This window comes from Cimex lectularius, unplaced genomic scaffold (assembly GCF_000648675.2).
Source record: "Cimex lectularius strain Harlan isolate CLEC.00 unplaced genomic scaffold, Clec_2.1 scaffold14, whole genome shotgun sequence".
Classification (NCBI taxonomy): Eukaryota; Metazoa; Arthropoda; class Insecta; order Hemiptera; family Cimicidae; genus Cimex; species Cimex lectularius.
This window is the reverse complement of record NW_019392637.1, coordinates 1,459,761-1,477,039: the sequence shown is the minus strand read 5'-3', so window position 1 is coordinate 1,477,039 and position 17,279 is coordinate 1,459,761. Positions and strand designations below refer to the sequence as shown.

Sequence of the window (17,279 nt, the reverse complement as noted above, 5' to 3'; positions counted from 1 at the left end):
TGAAATAAAAAAGTCACATGTAAATTATTTTTAATACCATCAATATCGATATGACATCGATTAGTTATATTGATTTTTTATAATAATGTATCGAATTTTCTTTTATCGATTGAACGATAAGCTGCTGGGCTTTTTTTTCTGTACTTAATGACACACGAATTGATGTTTAAAAAAAAATCAAATATCGATATTTTTTACTAATCATCACACATTGTTTATTTATAACAATTTATTTAAATAATTTTAGAATATTTAAAAATATTGTTTTCCTGAATATTTGATGCTTCGGAGTGCTAATTAAACGGTAGAACAGTGTTTTTTTTTTCTTCTTTAAAGGTAGGGCCATTTACAAACAAAATATTTAAAGCGTTTGAATTTCAATTTATTTCCTTTTTTGCAAACAATTATACACTACATTATAATTAATTAGTTATGATCAAATTGTGATTTTATTCAATTGAATTTGATTTTGCTGGTTTTATTTTATTTGTTAATTTATATTTTAATGGCAAAGTGCATCAAGACACCCCATTTAAGAACTAAAAATAACAAATATAAAATATTACCTTAATTTTTTTTGTTTTTCACTTAATAAAGGTACAATATTTACAAAATAAATCAGGGGAGTTCGGAAAGGGGGAAAACATTTTACATCTAAAACGATAAATCAAAAAATTATAAGTACATAAAAATAATAAAAAGTGAAGGGGGAAAAAATAACAACATAAAAAATCACTACTTTTCTTTGTTCAGTGCTTGAATGAATTCTTCAAGCTTCTCTTGGATCTGGCGTACTCGTTCTAAAATAAAATTTAAAAAAAAAAAATTAAACTTGTACAGAAGAAATGAAACCATGTAGTACACTCACTGAGCTCCTCGGCAAGAGTGACCCTCCGACCGGTCAATAGCTTCACTTTCAAATCCCTGTCCTCACTGAAGTCCTCAAGAACTTCTTTTATTATCTTGTCCAAACGGCGCGCTGAAATAATTTGATTTATAAAATGAAATATATATGATTTTTTTTTTTTAAATAAATACCTTCGCGGTTCATGACCTGCTGTCGCAGAGCGTTCGCGGTCACTTTGAGCATCTGCTCCATCCTCCAGAACAGTACGACGTCCTGACATTCGAGCTCCTCCTTGTTATGATGGTAAAGGTAGAATCCCTTGCGGCAGCTGTACACCTTCCTCATCATCTTATGGAGGAAGTGGCGCAGGTATATGGATGGCCACGCTTCCAGTATCATCTCCTTCGTTGGATCCCTAACACCGAGGCGTTCTAGGTTCTTCTTTATGGTCGTCAATTCGTCCTCAGTCATATCTGGCCCATGATCCTATAAAAAAAAAATAATAATAAATAAATAATCCATTTATATTTAGTGGTCTAATTGACCAAATTACTCATTTTAATTATTTTTTATGTAAGGTCTTGGTTGAGATGAAAAAGTTAGTCACGAACGCGATTCGAACCCACGACCTTCGGCTTTCCCTGTGGCCCTTCATAAGTCGCTGAGTATCGAATCCTGATTACACAACATTTGAAAAATGGCAAAAAGAGGGAAAATTCAAAAGGTTGTAGGTTGGGATGGGGGTTAGTGCTCAACTGGTTAGTGCAGCAGTGTATTGAGTAAAAGGTTGTGGATTTGAATTCTTTTCGTGACACTGATGTTTTCATCTCAACCAAGACCTTACATAAAAAAAAAATATATATATATATGCGTAGATCACAATTTTCTTTGATGCTGAATACGTACGGGATCCGAGTAGAGGATCTTTTCAATTTCGTTCTTGGCTGAGCTGCGCTTCCTCTGGGCTTCTGTGGTGCTCTTCCAGTGGAGCCACCTTTCAGTGGTACCGGGTCCGAATGTCTCTTTCTGCACCGATTCATTCTCGGCGAGCTTATCTTTGAGACACTTCTCGAGGAGGAGGATCGCAGAGTCCCATTGTTGCTTGTCATTGACACAACGGTCTTCTAACGTGTTCAACTGGATCATCCTCAACATCTCATTACCCTATAGATCGAAAACCGAGTTTTAAAAAAAATTAAAAACAAATTTTTTTTTTGGTACCTTGTCTTCCCATTTGTGGCGTTTGAGTGCTTCTTCGAGCGCAGCGCGTTTAAGTGCGTCAAACAGATGATCAGATGATTTGCTCTTCATAGACGATTCCATCAGCTGGACAAACTCGTGCCTAAGAGCGTCCTGGCCAGCTTCAATCGAAAGCTCAGCCAATTTACGCTCTGCCCATTCCTTTAAGCGAATATCCACAACCGTATTGAACGCCTCTAAGAAAAAAAATATTTAAAAAAATAAAAATCAAACGTTGTGCAATACAATGGATTACTTGGATTCTGCGCCTGGGCGGCTGGCAGGTAGATGTTGTCAACAACATATGCCGCGACCTTGTCCCACATTTTCTCGGCGAGCAGTATGTCCCATTCCTTCGCCGAGACCTGACTCAGGTTGACGACCTCGTCGAGTATGTCGCCCCTCGCCTTGTCAAACAACTCGTCCCTGTCTAACTCTCTCAAGCTGGAAAAATACGGGTTAAAAAATTAACATAAGTTAAAACAGTTTTCCATAACTGACCTTGGGAAAGTATTTTTCCACTCGGTCTCCAGGTTGAACCGCTCGGCCTTGAACAGATCCGCTTGCTGTTCGACTGTCTCCCGAACCATCTTCCAGAAGCATTCCGATACGGCGAAACTGAGATTCCTTGTCGTGAGCTGGTGTGACGAAAGTGAGCTCGACCTAGAAAAAAATTCGACTTATATCGTGATGGCAAAACAAACGGACAGCAAGCAAAGAAAACCGACAAGACTGACAAGTCGTTTTAAGCCGTAAGACAAGTATGTTGTCTTCTTCCCCGTTGCCCTTCTCCAATCCTTTTATAACCTTACTTTCTTAGGAATGTTATATTATATCAATAACGTTACTACTTTTCAATGAAATTTTTTTTTTTGCCTGAGCCATATTCAATTTTAAGCAAGGGTGAAAAACAATTTATATCGTTATTTACCCAAAACGTTCGAATTTCAAATATGTACAACAACTACTTAAATTAGCGGTTTTTTTAATCTTTCTTTTTCTATGGATGAGGGAGTTGTGTATACATAATCTTCCACTGGTTTACCAGTGCCATCTGTATCTCTTTTTTACATTGGAGATTCATTGAGGCCTCAAAAAAAAATTAAGTAAAGTCATACAGCTTATTATCCAATAATCAATTATGTATTTGTTATTAGTAATTATTTTGCAAAAGAGGGGGCAAACCTGAAAAGTTTTGAATTGCGGAAAAACTGTTCCTCGTACTCCTGTATCTGGGCGATGGAGTCATCCTGCCGTCCTCGGCCCGTCACGACAGCAAAGTAACCAAGCGCTTTCATCGGGAAGAGCCTGCCCGAGAGTATTTTCTGGATCTGCCGAAACAGGGAAGTAATTAATCGACAATTAACTCCACTCCCGGGCGTAAATGCTTACTCGAAGGGGATTCGCGAGGTTCTCCTCGGCCATGTCAACCTTCGTGAGTACGAATATCGTTCTCTTCCCAGCTGGGTCGATCTGAGCGACAAGGTCTGTGATGTTGGACCGTTCAGCGTCAACGCTACCGTCCTGTATACAGAGTACGATCGAGTTTGGGTTCGACATGTGGTTCTTGATCATTTCCCTTATAGACTCCCTCGTATCTTTTGCCATATCTTTTGTCACAGTCTGAAATTCAATAATTTACACACAAAAAAATTGATTAATTAAAAAAAATAAATTACGGATATAATGCCAGGGAGATCGACGAGAACCATCCTTTGTATGCCAGGCCCTTTGACTGTCATTGCGATCACTTCTTGGCTCACGGATTTACCTTTTGAAAGGCTTCTTTTCATCCTGAGTTCAACCTTTGAAGGAAAAAAAAATGTAAAAAAGTTCAATTTTTTAAAATTTTTATGGTATTTTATTTTAATTCACCTCGGTCCTCAGCTTGGCCAGGTCATCTTCCTTCGTCAGGTCAAACTCCCTGTCGCTATCCTTGAACTGAGCAATGTGGTAAGGCCCTTCGCTAAGCGTCACCTTGACTGGCGCACGTGTCATCATCTCTCCAGCGCCCCTTAAAGGCAAAAACATTAGAAGAAAAAGAAAGAAAAAAAAAGTTGATACCAACCTGGGAAAGATACGGGCTTTGGCAATCATCTCGAGGACAGACGTCTTGCCCGAGCTCTGATCGCCGACTACAACGACACGCGGCAGGTGGTCCTGAGCTGAGTAGTTGGCGTCGTAATCCGAAAGCTCGTCGAGTACCTCGGAGTACATGTCAATGAGCGATTTCTACACCACAAGACACAAAAATTAAACAGTTGTAAAAATTGCAATTTAAAAAAAAAAACCTTGATCTGTTTCCTGGACACCTTGGATGACTTATTGAGCAGTATCTGCTTCTTAAGCTCCTTGTTGTCCTTTTCGAGTTTTTCTATTTCCTTCTGGTACTTCAACTGTACCTCAATCAACTCCTGCTTTAGCCTCTCGACCCTTTTCTCCGGGCTGTCTAAATTAAAAAAAAAAAAATCATTAAAAAAAAATATACAAAACATTTTCAATTATTATTATTATATATATTTTTTAGAATTTAATTATCACTGTTCGGAGGAATACCTTGTTGGACAATTTCATATGGGTTTTTTCTATGATAATCTCGCGATAGGAACCTTCTTATTTTTTCTTTAACCGGCTCTCTCGGCTCTGTCGCGTTTTCAATATAATAGAGAGTTAATAAATAAATTAAAACAAAAGTGTTTTTCGTTAAAATTTAATTAAAAAATGACGTCAAGACTAATTCGTCTGGAGTTGAGATAATCACCTTCTCGCTTATCAGACGATGCGCTGAATGTAATAGCGTTCACCTTCACCTTCTTGTCAGCCTCTGCAAAAACAAACAAAATCGGATCAATGAATCGTTAAAATTTGTTTCTATAACTATTCAAAAAGAAAGAAAAAATCTAATATTTCATTCTTCTTTTCCATTTTTTCAGATAGTTTTATTATATTTTCACATTTTTTCTTAAATAATATATTTAGATTAAATGTAATTGGAAAATTTCATACATATAATAAAACTATCCAATGAAAATATTTAAAAAAAAAATTCTAAACTGAACCAAGGATCAGAACATGAATTATTATAAAAATATGATATACACAGTGCCCTCTAACTCTCTCTTTTTATCTCTCTCTCTGTCTCTCACTCTGTTTTTCTCTTCTCTCTCTCCTCTCTCTCACTCTCTCTATACCTATCTATCTTTCTCAGTTCTCTCTCTCTCTCTCTCTCTCTCTCTCTCTCTCTCTCTCTCTCTCTCTCCCTAATCCAAACTTCGGTTTACTGAACATGAACATTATTTCAATACACTCAACAAAATACATTAATTGAGGGTAGAGGGGGAAAGGGAGATTGAGTGGTTGAATGAGAGAAAAAGAAAAATTGATTGATTGATTGATTGAGTGTGTTTGTGTGTCTGAGAGAGAGAGAGAGAGAGAGAGAGAGAGAGAGAGAGAGAGAGAGTGAGTGAGTGAGTGAGTGAGTGAGTGAAAAAGAAAGTGAGTGATAGATTGAGAGAGAAAAAGTATGGTAAAAAAAAGTGATTGGTTGAGCACGCGCGAGTGCACGTGTGTGTGTGTGTGTGTGTGTGGGGAGGGGAATGAATGAGTGAGTGAGAAAGAAACAGAAAACAAGTGAATGAGAGAGAGAGAACTGTATTTATATTTATATTAAATATATACTTAAAAATAATAACTCTTATGTTTTGTTTGTGTTTTTGTTTTATTATTACTATTATTTTTTTTAAATGGCTAAAATTAAAAAATGTTCTGATCCCAGATTCAGGAATGGCAGGACTTTGGAATCAATGAGATCTAGGTAAAACAATAAAATAATTAATAATTTTAAAAAAAACATGCACAGAAAGCATAATTGTGTACGCTGTATATGCAGTTACAAGCCTTAATTTTAATTTCATACCTTCATAAATTTTGTGAACCGTTTCCTTAATGGCGCTTTCACTTTTTAACCTCGCTCCTGAACAGAGAACAGAAGAGAAAAAAAACCAAAAAAAAAGTGGTGGAACGGTCTGTTTTTAAAATGTGAACAAAAAAAAGTGGAAAAGAAGAGTGCATGCTAAAAGAGGGCATGGAGAAGGATTTTGTTGCGATTTGAACGCCAAGCTCGTTTTCAAATAATTCAAACCTTCTGAAAACTGAAAATATACGGACAAAAGCTTGGCGTTGAATCGTAATAGTAAAGCAGCATGCAGGTTTGAGCAAAAGCAAATATTGTATTTTTAATTTTTTTATTTTATAGAGTAAAAACCCCTTACTTGCCCGTTCTCGCTCATCCGCTGCGGCGTATGCCTCCTCTAATTTACGGTTTAACCAATCCTGTATTCTACTCCAATTTTCCTCCCCTACTTTAACCAGTCTTGGATCTTTGATTTAAAACAGACCAAAAAAACCAAAATAGAAAATATAAAAAACGAAGAGGGGAAAAAAGGATCTCATACATTAACCTATTTTTACATAAAAACATATTTCATATAATAAAAGAATAAAAAAAAAAGAGTACATACCCAATTCAACATTTTTCACCTTTTCCGATAGGCTCGTCATGCTGTTGTGGACCATGTCCATGCTCTCCTTCGAAGGCATGTACTTTGCCGCCCACGACATGTCCGGAAGTGAATCTACCCACTCCTTGTACCTCTTCGATTAAAAATAAAAATCAATAGGACCGAAAAGTATAGTTATATGATGGGGCTTACATTATGGAGGCTGACGCCTCCTCCGACCGCACCTCCGAGGACAAGGTAGCGCAGTTTGAGCACGCCCTTGATTGCTCGTGCCACGAACATGGCGAAGCCGCGCCGACCTTGGAGGCCATGGATGTCTCGGAGCAGCAGCCTCTCACGCCCTGTTGACCAATGGTGATACTCCTTTCTACCAACTCTCCTGTTCAAAAAAGAACCCAAAAATTTCAACATTATCAAAATTATCATACAATTAGACTCACATCATCAAAGTGTAAACAGTGATGATGTTCACAATTATTTTTTATTTTATTTTTTAACCTAAAACCATTGAAAAACAAATGTAACAAATAACACAACATAAACAACAATGCAGCTAGTTTTAAAAAATTGATGATAGAAGGTGTTTCAACTTTCTTTCATCATCATCATTATTTTATTTTCATCTAAAATTTTTTAAAATTGCAAATGTATCGAATAAAACAATGCAAACAATGATGAAGTTAGTTTTAAACACTGATGATGGGACCTGATTCAACTTTCCTTCCTTCATCATTGAGTCCTTTTTTTAATAACAAAAATACTGAATAACACAATCCAAATGATGATGGAGTTTTAAACATTGACGATGGAAGTTGTTTGGACTTTTCTCATCATCATCCTCATCTTAATTTTTATATATTTTTTTACTTTTTTTTAAATAACAAATATACAGAAAAGCACGTTATAAATGATGATGAAGTGTTAAATAGTGATGATTGAAGTTGTTGGAAATTTGTTCTAGCATCATCATTGAATCATTTTTTTAAATCTAAGCCTTTTTTTCCCAATAGCAATCGTGTTCATTTTTTTATCTAAGACTTTTAAGAGTAACAAGCAGTATCAAAAACACAAATGACGATTAAGTTTTAAACATTGATGATGGAAGGTGTTTAAACTGTCTTCCATCATCATGTCCTTTTTTAATAGTTTTAGTAACAAACGTACCATCCATATAGCACAATATAAACAAAGGTAAAATCAAAACGAATCTATCATACAATTTGAAGATATGCGATGGAACAGGTTTGAACTTAATGCCATCATCAACACAGTCATATTGTCCTTTTTTAAATCAGGCAATTAAATACATGAATAACAAACGTACCAAATAGCACAATGTAAACAGTAATGAAAGGAGTTTGAATTTTATATCCCATCATCCCAGTCTTGCACATTTCAGCATTATGATCCATGACGTCATTATGCTTCGAATATACGTCATCGGTAATGTTTTTTGTTTTGTTTTTTCAATGTATATATTGATAAGTTAATGTGCCGTAAAACATGGCGTGCGACATGGTGAATGAAGCCATCAATCAATCATCAATCGCCTGTTTTTTCTGGAAGGTTATAAGAATTCTGAACCTTAGGTTGAATAATCGTTGATCCTTGTACGATTACCAGGGGGTCGTAATTTTGTGTGATAAATTTGTCGGGTTTTTTTTTTGTGGGGTCTTATTAAAGATATATTGATGAAAGAAAAAAAAGACTTGCCCGATAATCCTGGAGTCTTTGCCCCTTATCAGCAGAGCCCTGGTCCCGGTGCCGGGTCGCACCGGCGGCAGGAACCTGGGAAAAAACCACCCATCACAGTCATTTTTTTTTCAAATCCCGGTCCACGTCTCGATGTTCGAAACTCACCCGAAAGACCCTCGGAGCATTCCGCCGGCTAGAAATACACGTCTGCCACCATCCTAAGACCTGAAAGATCGCCGATTAAAACCGGCCGTGTCACACTTTCACACTCGAAGACGATACTTTTGAGTTACAGATAAAAACCTTCTCATGAAAGGTAACGCGCAGGCTACCCGACATATGATAACGAGTCAGGTTACGTACGCAAAAAATCCAAAGGAAAAATTAAACAAAATTGATCACCCAGCCAATTACACCATTAAAAAAATATTTTTGTAAATACTAATTAGTTCCTTTAATTTACATAAAACGGGAAAAATAATGTTTTTCGATTATATCAACATTAATCGATTCAGGTTAAACAACAATCTGAGAGGTTGCAAATGTTATTCAACAGAAATAAGTACAAAGTGGGATGATTTGTGATACTTCTTTTTTCAACTTATAAAGCCCGTCTGGGTTTAAGTACTGCAGGAATGCGGTTAAGTCCCCGACTTGACAAGATGTAAAACAAGACACGTAAGTACTTTTTTTAAGTTTTTTTAAATATAAAATTTGGTAATTGGTATTTGGTGGCCGTTAATTAATAATAATACTTTAATTCCTAAATGTTAAAACAAAGGTTGGAATTATTCCATTCAGTTGCCAGAGGTTGACCTGACAATATAATATATTCTTCTCCTCTCTCACTCACCCCTCTACAGCATTTGAGGATTTTTTAATATAAATGATATAGAAAGCAAGTGAGGAGAGAGAGAACGTTACAAAAATATAGAATGTAATACTTAACTAGGTAAAAATTCAAATAATATGTAAATAAACATGTAAAAGACAGAGAAAAAAAAACCCTAGACAAAAGGCTACAAATAAAATACAAACTGTTGTTAAGAATGAGTGAGAATATTTAAAAATGGAATTGCTTTACTAGAAAGTATCTATAATAACACGCAATGCGTGCAAATTTAATCAATGTTCGGCAATAGGAGTCGAGAAGAGAAATGAGCTGGGTACTAGGCTTGGAAGTACCGAGGTAACGCATACAGACTCTGCACAAACAACATATTGCTAAATAATGGAATATATCCTCTCATGCATTTAAGTTTCACAAAAAGTACCGGGTAATTTCTTGGCCCATCCATGTGGTGTAGTTAAGATATGAAAGTTCCCCTCTCAATTTGAACAGCAATCTTGACTCTCTAACAGAGCATCTACTGGGCGATTCATTATTCTCAGAAAACAACCCTAATGACACTAGTCGCAGCCTCTTCCCTATGATTCTCGCCTATTTTAATTAATAACGTGGAGAGTTGCCCCTTCCACAGATGCAAGTATAAAAAGTCTGGGTTGAATTCGCTCCAAAAGTGATCCAGGTTTTGAACCATGAAGTTCTGCTGTTTATAATTATAATGGTAGCTTTAGAACTTTGAAGTAGTACATGAAATGCAGTTTTAATGTGAAAATCTCCAAGGTCTATATTAGTTTCTAATAATAACATAAAATTGGGGTTGATCGTTGGTTAAGTAAACAACTTCTTTATGAAAAATCTTAATAATCTTTCTACACTTTCAAATCTGTTATATCCCCAAATTTGTGAAACATAGCAGGCAATAGATCTAGCCACCCAGTTAAAAAAGTTTGGGAAAGAGGGATCGTGTTCTGTGGAACGAAACCCAACCAAAGAGTATTGAGGGCCATCCTCGCAGAAGAGACTTTCTCTGTAATGAATGACACAAAACAGAGCCCATCCTCATACTTCATATCTTAAGTGCCATGGCTCAAATCCCATCATCATAATTCAACAATTATCCATTTTATTTTTTTTGTTTTGTACATTTGATTGCAGATTTAAAAGTCTGACATGGAGGAACTGGTCGAGGGGCTTACAGTCGCTAGCGTATCTCTGGAGTACGATGATGTCTCCCTCGTACACCCGCGTTATGACCAATACAAACAGAAAAAATCCCGTGTCAGCCAGGAAGAAAGAAGAAAACAGTTCTTACTCGATCAAAAGAAGTATTTTTATTTTATTTTCAAATTAATTCAGTTTTCTTCTTTTTAAATATTTTTCTGGATAGCAAAAGGCTTGAGTGCTTCAACCGCAACAGGGGCATCCCAGAGGAACCTGAAGACGAAAGTGTTCAGATCAAGGTAATTTTTTTTTTTTAATCTTGGATTTTTTTAATGTATTTTTATTGTAGCCTCATGATGAAAAAAGTGTCTATGCCAACTGGCTTATGCTGTCCGTATGGCTGGTCGACGTACCAGAAAACATGAAAGAAGAGTGGTACTATGTGATTTGCCCTCAGGGTAAGAGGACACTCGTCATCGCCGAAAGGGTGAGAACCTCCCGGCAATTTTTTTGCAATTTTTGTTTTTGCTTTTTTTCCCTTGCAGGGTGTGACCAGGGCTTATTCACGACATGGCGAGCTTTTGATGAAGTTCCCGTCTCACCTTCCAGGCGGCAGGAAGGAGCACAATGGCTACACGGTCCTGGACTGCATATGGGACCATTTTTCAAAGACTTATTTCATACTTGACATATTGACTTGGGCCGTACCGTTGACCAACTGTGAGGTACTTTAAAAAATAAAATAAAAAATTACAAGTTTTTTATTTTTTAAAAACTCTGTATGAAGGCAGAACTGAGGTTCTTCTGGCTGAAAAACAAGTATGCTGAAATACCAGAACTCAGCATCCCTGGGAAGACAAACAGGCACAGGTTCATCCTACTCGATCACAACTACGTATCTGATTTGCAAAAGGTGATTTTTTTTTTTTAAATATACATATCAAATACGAACTAGAATTTTTCATTCTTCCATAGAACATGGAGACACACCCGTTTTTCTCGAGTAACGAGCCAAAAGTCGATGGAGTCATATTCTACCACAAGGACTCGCTCTACACGCCGGGTAAATCGCCCCTGGTGACCTGGCTTAAGCCGTTCATGCTGCCGGACATACTTGGCACCAAGGTCGCCGAGGCATACCATGCCGAGATACCAATGTCGTACCAGAAAAGGCGCGCCAGGGTAAAGAAAAAATAATTGCCTTTTTCCCTTTTTATACAGTGTTTAATGAATTTTCTTTCTCATCCAATAGATGGATGTTGATGAGACCGACGCTGGCGCCGATGCCAAATACAAAATGGCCACCGAAACAGCATAAAAAAGCCAAAATTAAAGCCCTAATACTTAAAAAAAATTATATTTATAACAATAAAAACTTTTTTAAATTAATATTTATTAATAATATAGTACTTGTATTTTATAAAAATCATAACATTGAACTCGCTAAGCATTGTTTCCCAATGCTGTATTTATTTTTTTGACGTATTATAATATAATTAAAAATGAAAAAATCTTATGAATTATGACGGTTGAATTTAATAAATCAAGCGTAACGTTATGGTGTTAAACTGCGTAATTTTTTTTTTTTTTTTTTTTTTAATTAGTTATGAGATGATGCTGGTACTAGCCATGATGTTACCTCCTTGGCTGTTCCAAGTGGGACTCGGTGAGAAAGAAGGTTGCAATGGGGTTATCCACTTGAATGTCTGGGGGAGGGTACGCTCTAAGCCCAGTGCTTTTTTTAACTTTTTTTTAAACCTATTTCGGCTTCCAGGGCGACTGGTACGCCCAGTATGCTTATTGCAGATCGATGGGTATGCAGCTGGGACGTCTCGGTCCGGACGAGGTCACTAAAACATCCGAAGAAATAAAAAAACGTGAGAAAACCTTTCTTTTTTTCTAAATTGTTAAATTTATTTTTGCAAATTCAGTTGTGCAAAAGGACGAGCCATTCTTCCTCTCCGGCAACGCGGACGTGGACGCGTTCTCGGTCGAAGGGCAGGGATGCGCTGTACTCGAGAAAGGAAAGACGGCGCTGAGACCGTGCTTCACGCCTGCTTTCGCCGTCTGCCAATTCGTCTCTTGAATCTTGTCAACTTTAAAAAATAAACAATTGTCATGTGAATGACACCAATTCCGCTTGACAAAGTTTTATATCGATTAAATAAATAATTGATCTTTTGTCTATACAAATATAAGATTTGTCTTACCTAAATACTTCTCTTAATGTATTTTGCTAATTAATCCAAGGCTTTGTATATCGATCTCGAGTATTCGGTACGGATAGTTTAACAAAATCCTAAAATAACAATACTCTGTTAATCGACAGAAAATCGATACCTAACTTACTGAGAAAATAGAGGCAAATACTTTGCAGAGCATCGATGTTTTTGTAATTGATAGAATTGGCACGTTGGTAATCGATAGTCAATATTTGTTCAAAATATCGATACTTTGATGATTGATAATGGCCGTTTCGTTAAATTTATATCAGTAATTTTGCCAAAAAAATCTGAAAATATAGATACTTTTTGATTCGATATTTTGTCTACGGATAGTTTACAAATCAATACCTTTTGCGGATTTATTAGTCGATAGAATATCCATACTTTAGTAACACATAGTAAATCTATCCATAATTTTGTAACCTATCGGCACAATAGTAATCGATAAAAATCGGTACTTTAGCAAACCAATAATTAAACGATCGATATTTTAGTTATCGATTTAAAATCGATATTTTAACAATTGATATACAATAGATACTTTAGCAGTCGATATAAAATCAATACATTCGCAATCGATAGAAAATATATGCTTGAACAATCGGTAGAAATATACACAACCTATCGATATAAAATAGATAAATTAACCGTTGATGGAAAATAGATACTTTAACAATCGATAGAAAATCGATAGCTTAGGAATTATTAGAAAACCGATACTTTAGCAACCGATAGAAGAAAGATAATATGGTAATCGACTGAATATTAGTAATTTAATAATCGGTATGATATCGATACATTAGTAATTTACTGAATATCGATATACATAATAGTAATAGAATGAATGTCCTTACATTAGTAATATACTCAATATCGATACTTTAGACCACTGAATATCGATACAATAGTGATTCACTGAATGTCGATACTTTAGTAATCGATAGGAAATCAATATTTTAGTCATCGATGGAAAATTGATCCCGTATTAATCGACGGAATATTTACGTCTTAATTATCGATGAATTATCGATTCATTAGTATTAGATGGAATATCGATATTTTAGCAATCAATGCCACAATCATCGATGGAATATCAATGCTTTAGTACTATATGGAATATCGTTGCGTTAATCATTGATGGATGATCACAATAATAATGATACTAAAGTATCCTTTTTGTATCAAATTTTAACGTATCGATATGTTCTTGATTGCTAGATTTCAAAATTAGGTCGGTTACCGATGTACTGATAATCAAACAGTGACAAGTATTTCGATATTTGAATCGAACTCCAAAAATATTTAATCGATATTTTCTGTTGATATAAAAAATCGATATTTGGTCGTTTACAATTTTGGATTACGCATTCCTATCATATCGCAAACTATCCATAGAAAAAGATCGATTTTTATGTATCGACAGAAAATATCTATAAAATATTTTTGGAGTACAATATTGTATAACCGTAACCAAAGTATCGTTTTCTAAACTACATGGAAAATATCAATTCCAAATGTTTCGGTTTTTTTCTATCGATTATCAAATTATAGATAATAAATTTATTAGTAAGAATCTATTTTTATCGATTACTTACTCTAGATGTTAAATATTTTACTGTAACATAAATTGTGATTCTTAAACATAAAACAATCTAAAATTACGTTACGCAGTGAATCCGAAACATAAGCTGTCGTACAGTACAATGTATCCATTGATTCAGTATTAGTTCACATAAAATTATGTTTATCCGATCTTCCAAAAAGAAAAAAAAACTTTTTTCGTTTGTTCAATTTTTCGAATTTTGGCGGTTTTCGCCTCGTGGCCTCGTCCATCGGCGGGAGGTTCGCCATCCTCGGTCGTGTTATCGAGGCTTGGGAGCCGTGTCGCCGTGCGAGGTCTGCGTCTTTGTTGTTTCTCGGCCCCCCTGGGACACGGTGACGGACCGACGACCCATTCACGTGAAAAGCCGAGTTTCGACCCCATATTTCCGGCCAAGGATAGACGACGGAACGGACGGCCGAGACCGGACCCCGCTCATGTTTTCACTGGCCACTTAGGTAACAAATCGAAAGAGCCGTTTATTTTTTACCAAATTATTATTGTTATTATTATTATTATAAAGAAAACAAATAGTAAGTTTTTTCTTTCTTTATATCTTTTATCTTGTAAAAACGGGGACGTTTCAATTCACGAATGGCCTTTCTGTCTGAAAATGATGCCAGACCCGATTTTGTCCTTGTTGTTGAAAACAAAAGAAAATATTTTATCGTACAAAACGAATATGCTAGATACACAATGTTTTTCTTGATTTTCTTGATTTAAAAGCTCCTGTAAAAGTTTTCAAAATCGCTTCATATAAGCAAAACGACTATGATATTGTTCAGATTAGAAAGATTTGTACGTCCAAGATGTCAAAAGGCCACAGAGAAAACAACTCAGTCGGTTTATTTTACAGTATAAATGCCATAAGAAAAGTTTCTAACCTGATACATTCAAACGATTTGATGCAGGCTCTGTACCAAATAAATCGTTTGGAAAGGCAAAACCGTTGGCTCATATTTCGTTAAAACAAATCTCACAATCAACAGCATCTTCCGATCCATTCAAAATTGCTTGGTATAAACGTTTCATTCGAATCCGAAGAATAGTCTGAACGCTTGCATCAGAAGAGACCACCAGGCTGTTCAGATATGTCTTTCAACCTGTTAAAGTGGGATTTATTTCATAAAAGATATCTCGGATCTTAAGTTCTATTTGAAATTGCTTGATGTAAACATTTCATACAGATCAAATGAATAATCTGAACTTCTGTGTCGGAAGAGACCACCGGACTGTTCATATATGGCTTCTGACGTGATAAAAAACCACTTTTTGGTCTTTTTTTTTTCTCTCTTAAAACAAAACATATCAACATCGTCTTATGAACTGTTCGAAATCACTTGATGTAAACATTTCGTTCGGATCGGAAGAACAATCTGAATATTTGTATTGGTAGAAACATTGGACTTTTCGAACATGGCTTCTGATGTGATTAAAAAAAAAAAAAAAAAAAAAAACTTTTTGGCCTTTATTTTCTTAAAACAAATCTTGTATCAACATCATCTCTGATCTGTTCAAAATTGCATGATGTAAACATTTCGTTCATATGGGATGAACAAACTGAAAGTCTCTGTTGGTAGAAACCACATGACTGTTCAAATATGTTTTCCAATTAAAGAACAGTCGCCTTGAAAATTAAGTATATTCTGTAATAGGCAATGTAGGATAGGATGATATATAATTCTATAAACTTCATCTTTTGTGTTCAATTCCGATCTATAAAACGCTTTCGAATATTTGCAGTTTTTCAGTTGTTATGGAGAGTTGGGAGAGAAGTAAAAACGCATGGGAAGGGGAGGACGAGGAGAAATCCGTTAAGGACAGCTGGGACCAGGACTCAGACGAAGAAGGCGAGAAGGAGAAGGAGAAAAAACAGCCTCAGCAGCCTTCGCAGGGCTCCAAGAAATCTCTAAAGAAAATATGCAAGCGGTATCACTAAATGATTTTTTTGAAAATACTTTTTAAATTTTTTATTTATTTTATTTTTGTTTTTTAGTTTTGAGGAGAAAGAGAGGCTGAAGGAGGAGGAGGCGAAGGCGAGACGAGAACGACTGAAAGCAGAGCTCGCTGCAGCGCCGGCTAACTCGACAGCAGAAAAGCTTCGCAGGCGGCGTCTCCAAGAAGCCGCTGACCTCGCCATCGCTAAGGAGGTATACGGCATACCGGACCAGACCCCGAAACCGGCCGCCGTCCGGCCTTCGTCCTAATTCTTTCTTCGACAAAGAAACGAGTAAAACCAAAAATAAATAACGACCCATCTGTTCGTTCGCTCTAAAACTAAAAACTAAAAAAAAAAACACCCGTACAAATTTACTTATAATTGTTAATAATATATAATAATAAATTGATAATCCTGAGAAAACTAAAATCATTTTTTTTTTGTAAATAAATTTATCGATTTGCAAGGAAATTTAATTTGGTCTGGGTTCAGGGATCGGGGTTTCTACAAACCCTTGCCCTGTTGTATGTTGCATGCCCTTCGCTTTATTTTTATTTTTTTATTTAATTTAAATTCTTTTTTAATGCAAAATTCTTTTATTATTAGTTGTAGTCTAGCCATTCCTTAACGGTTTCTTTAATGTATATTGGAAATAAATATTCATTTTTCTATGATAAGGGTTTTTAAAAGAAAAGTCAATCCTTTCAACAACCTCTGGTATACATACAGTGTTGTACATACATGTCCTGTCCCTATCTTTTTAAAAAGGATTGAACACCGCACTCATCCACCATTCATCATTTCTAGTACCTGTCCGTACATTATATCAGTCTCCTCCATACCGATCGCCCTCGTGTGAACTGGGCCATAGGAGTAGAAATTTAAGTTTCTTCTTATCTGTACTACTACAGGATTGTTTCCACTGTGACTGTGATACGTCTAAAGGCTTTGTTTTAGTGATGTTTTTACATGACTTTTATGAAATACACATTGAACTGAGGACATACTCTTAATCTGTTGTTTTATGGGGGTGGGGGCTTAGGATTTCCTGAACATCATAAATAATTTATGCTTTAGCAAATTATAGAACATTTTTCCTATAGAAAATAAAAAATAAACATACCTTCATCCAGCGGTTTGTAAATGTAGTTGCTTTTCATCCAATTGAAATATGAAAAAATGATGTGTATTAGTACCAGATGCATT

General features: G+C 35.8%; 4 protein-coding genes across 13 annotated transcripts; 3 read left to right on the top strand and 1 right to left on the bottom strand.

Moving 5' to 3' along the window:
• Positions 1 to 391: 391 nt before the first annotated feature.
• On the bottom strand, positions 392 to 17,211 carry LOC106663022 (dynamin-like 120 kDa protein, mitochondrial). Of its 10 annotated transcripts, XM_024227042.1 has the most exons (22): positions 11,949 to 12,087; positions 8,467 to 8,526; positions 8,320 to 8,394; positions 6,799 to 6,985; positions 6,607 to 6,739; positions 6,358 to 6,465; positions 6,003 to 6,071; positions 4,848 to 4,910; positions 4,643 to 4,729; positions 4,378 to 4,535; positions 4,155 to 4,318; positions 3,962 to 4,100; positions 3,766 to 3,891; positions 3,479 to 3,709; positions 3,272 to 3,417; positions 2,588 to 2,749; positions 2,343 to 2,530; positions 2,069 to 2,283; positions 1,754 to 2,011; positions 1,039 to 1,333; positions 869 to 979; positions 736 to 800 (listed from the first exon to the last, which is right to left on the bottom strand). In XM_024227042.1, exons 2-22 carry the CDS (start codon positions 8,484 to 8,486, stop codon positions 736 to 738), a joined length of 3,000 nt encoding a protein of 999 aa, XP_024082810.1. In that variant the 5' UTR covers positions 8,487 to 8,526; positions 11,949 to 12,087. The 10 variants fall into 10 exon arrangements, with proteins under 10 accessions (XP_024082803.1, XP_024082810.1, XP_014242996.1 ...); XM_024227035.1 differs by lacking the exon at positions 11,949 to 12,087 and having other exon boundaries at positions 392 to 800; positions 8,467 to 8,623; XM_014387510.2 differs by lacking the exon at positions 11,949 to 12,087 and having other exon boundaries at positions 6,003 to 6,059; positions 8,467 to 8,623.
• On the top strand, positions 8,765 to 11,633 carry LOC106663025 (snurportin-1). The gene is made up of 8 exons (XM_014387520.2): positions 8,765 to 8,979; positions 10,304 to 10,473; positions 10,536 to 10,608; positions 10,659 to 10,796; positions 10,855 to 11,034; positions 11,097 to 11,222; positions 11,285 to 11,491; positions 11,562 to 11,633. The coding sequence occupies exons 2-8, from the start codon at positions 10,319 to 10,321 to the stop codon at positions 11,625 to 11,627; spliced, it is 945 nt and encodes a 314-aa protein (XP_014243006.1). The 5' UTR covers positions 8,765 to 8,979; positions 10,304 to 10,318; the 3' UTR covers positions 11,628 to 11,633.
• On the top strand, positions 11,666 to 12,419 carry LOC106663028. The gene is made up of 3 exons (XM_014387522.2): positions 11,666 to 12,025; positions 12,084 to 12,186; positions 12,241 to 12,419. Exons 1-3 carry the CDS (start codon positions 11,867 to 11,869, stop codon positions 12,393 to 12,395), a joined length of 417 nt encoding a protein of 138 aa, XP_014243008.1. The 5' UTR covers positions 11,666 to 11,866; the 3' UTR covers positions 12,396 to 12,419.
• On the top strand, positions 14,258 to 16,419 carry LOC106663029 (eukaryotic translation initiation factor 3 subunit J-A-like). Its single transcript, XM_014387523.2, has 3 exons — positions 14,258 to 14,592; positions 15,878 to 16,063; positions 16,131 to 16,419. Exons 2-3 carry the CDS (start codon positions 15,891 to 15,893, stop codon positions 16,339 to 16,341), a joined length of 384 nt encoding a protein of 127 aa, XP_014243009.1. The 5' UTR covers positions 14,258 to 14,592; positions 15,878 to 15,890; the 3' UTR covers positions 16,342 to 16,419.
• Positions 17,212 to 17,279: the final 68 nt, after the last annotated feature.

Coding starts and splice junctions, on each gene's coding strand:
- LOC106663029 (XM_014387523.2), top strand. CDS start 15,891: ATGGAGAGTTGGGAGAGAAGTAAAAACGCATGGGAAGGGGAGGACGAG. Junction 16,064..16,130: donor CTAAAGAAAATATGCAAGCG/GTATCACTAAAT, acceptor TTTGTTTTTTAG/TTTTGAGGAGAAAGAGAGGC.
- LOC106663025 (XM_014387520.2), top strand. CDS start 10,319: ATGGAGGAACTGGTCGAGGGGCTTACAGTCGCTAGCGTATCTCTGGAG. Junction 10,474..10,535: donor TTCTTACTCGATCAAAAGAA/GTATTTTTATTT, acceptor TTTTCTGGATAG/CAAAAGGCTTGAGTGCTTCA. Junction 11,035..11,096: donor TACCGTTGACCAACTGTGAG/GTACTTTAAAAA, acceptor CTCTGTATGAAG/GCAGAACTGAGGTTCTTCTG.
- LOC106663028 (XM_014387522.2), top strand. CDS start 11,867: ATGGTGTTAAACTGCGTAATTTTTTTTTTTTTTTTTTTTTTAATTAGT. Junction 12,026..12,083: donor ACTTGAATGTCTGGGGGAGG/GTACGCTCTAAG, acceptor TTCGGCTTCCAG/GGCGACTGGTACGCCCAGTA. Junction 12,187..12,240: donor ATCCGAAGAAATAAAAAAAC/GTGAGAAAACCT, acceptor TTGCAAATTCAG/TTGTGCAAAAGGACGAGCCA.
- LOC106663022 (XM_024227042.1), bottom strand. CDS start 8,486: ATGCTCCGAGGGTCTTTCGG. Junction 4,319..4,377: donor TGTCCAGGAAACAGATCAAG/GTTTTTTTTTTT, acceptor CTTGTGGTGTAG/AAATCGCTCATTGACATGTA. Junction 801..868: donor CACTCTTGCCGAGGAGCTCA/GTGAGTGTACTA, acceptor ATTTTATTTTAG/AACGAGTACGCCAGATCCAA.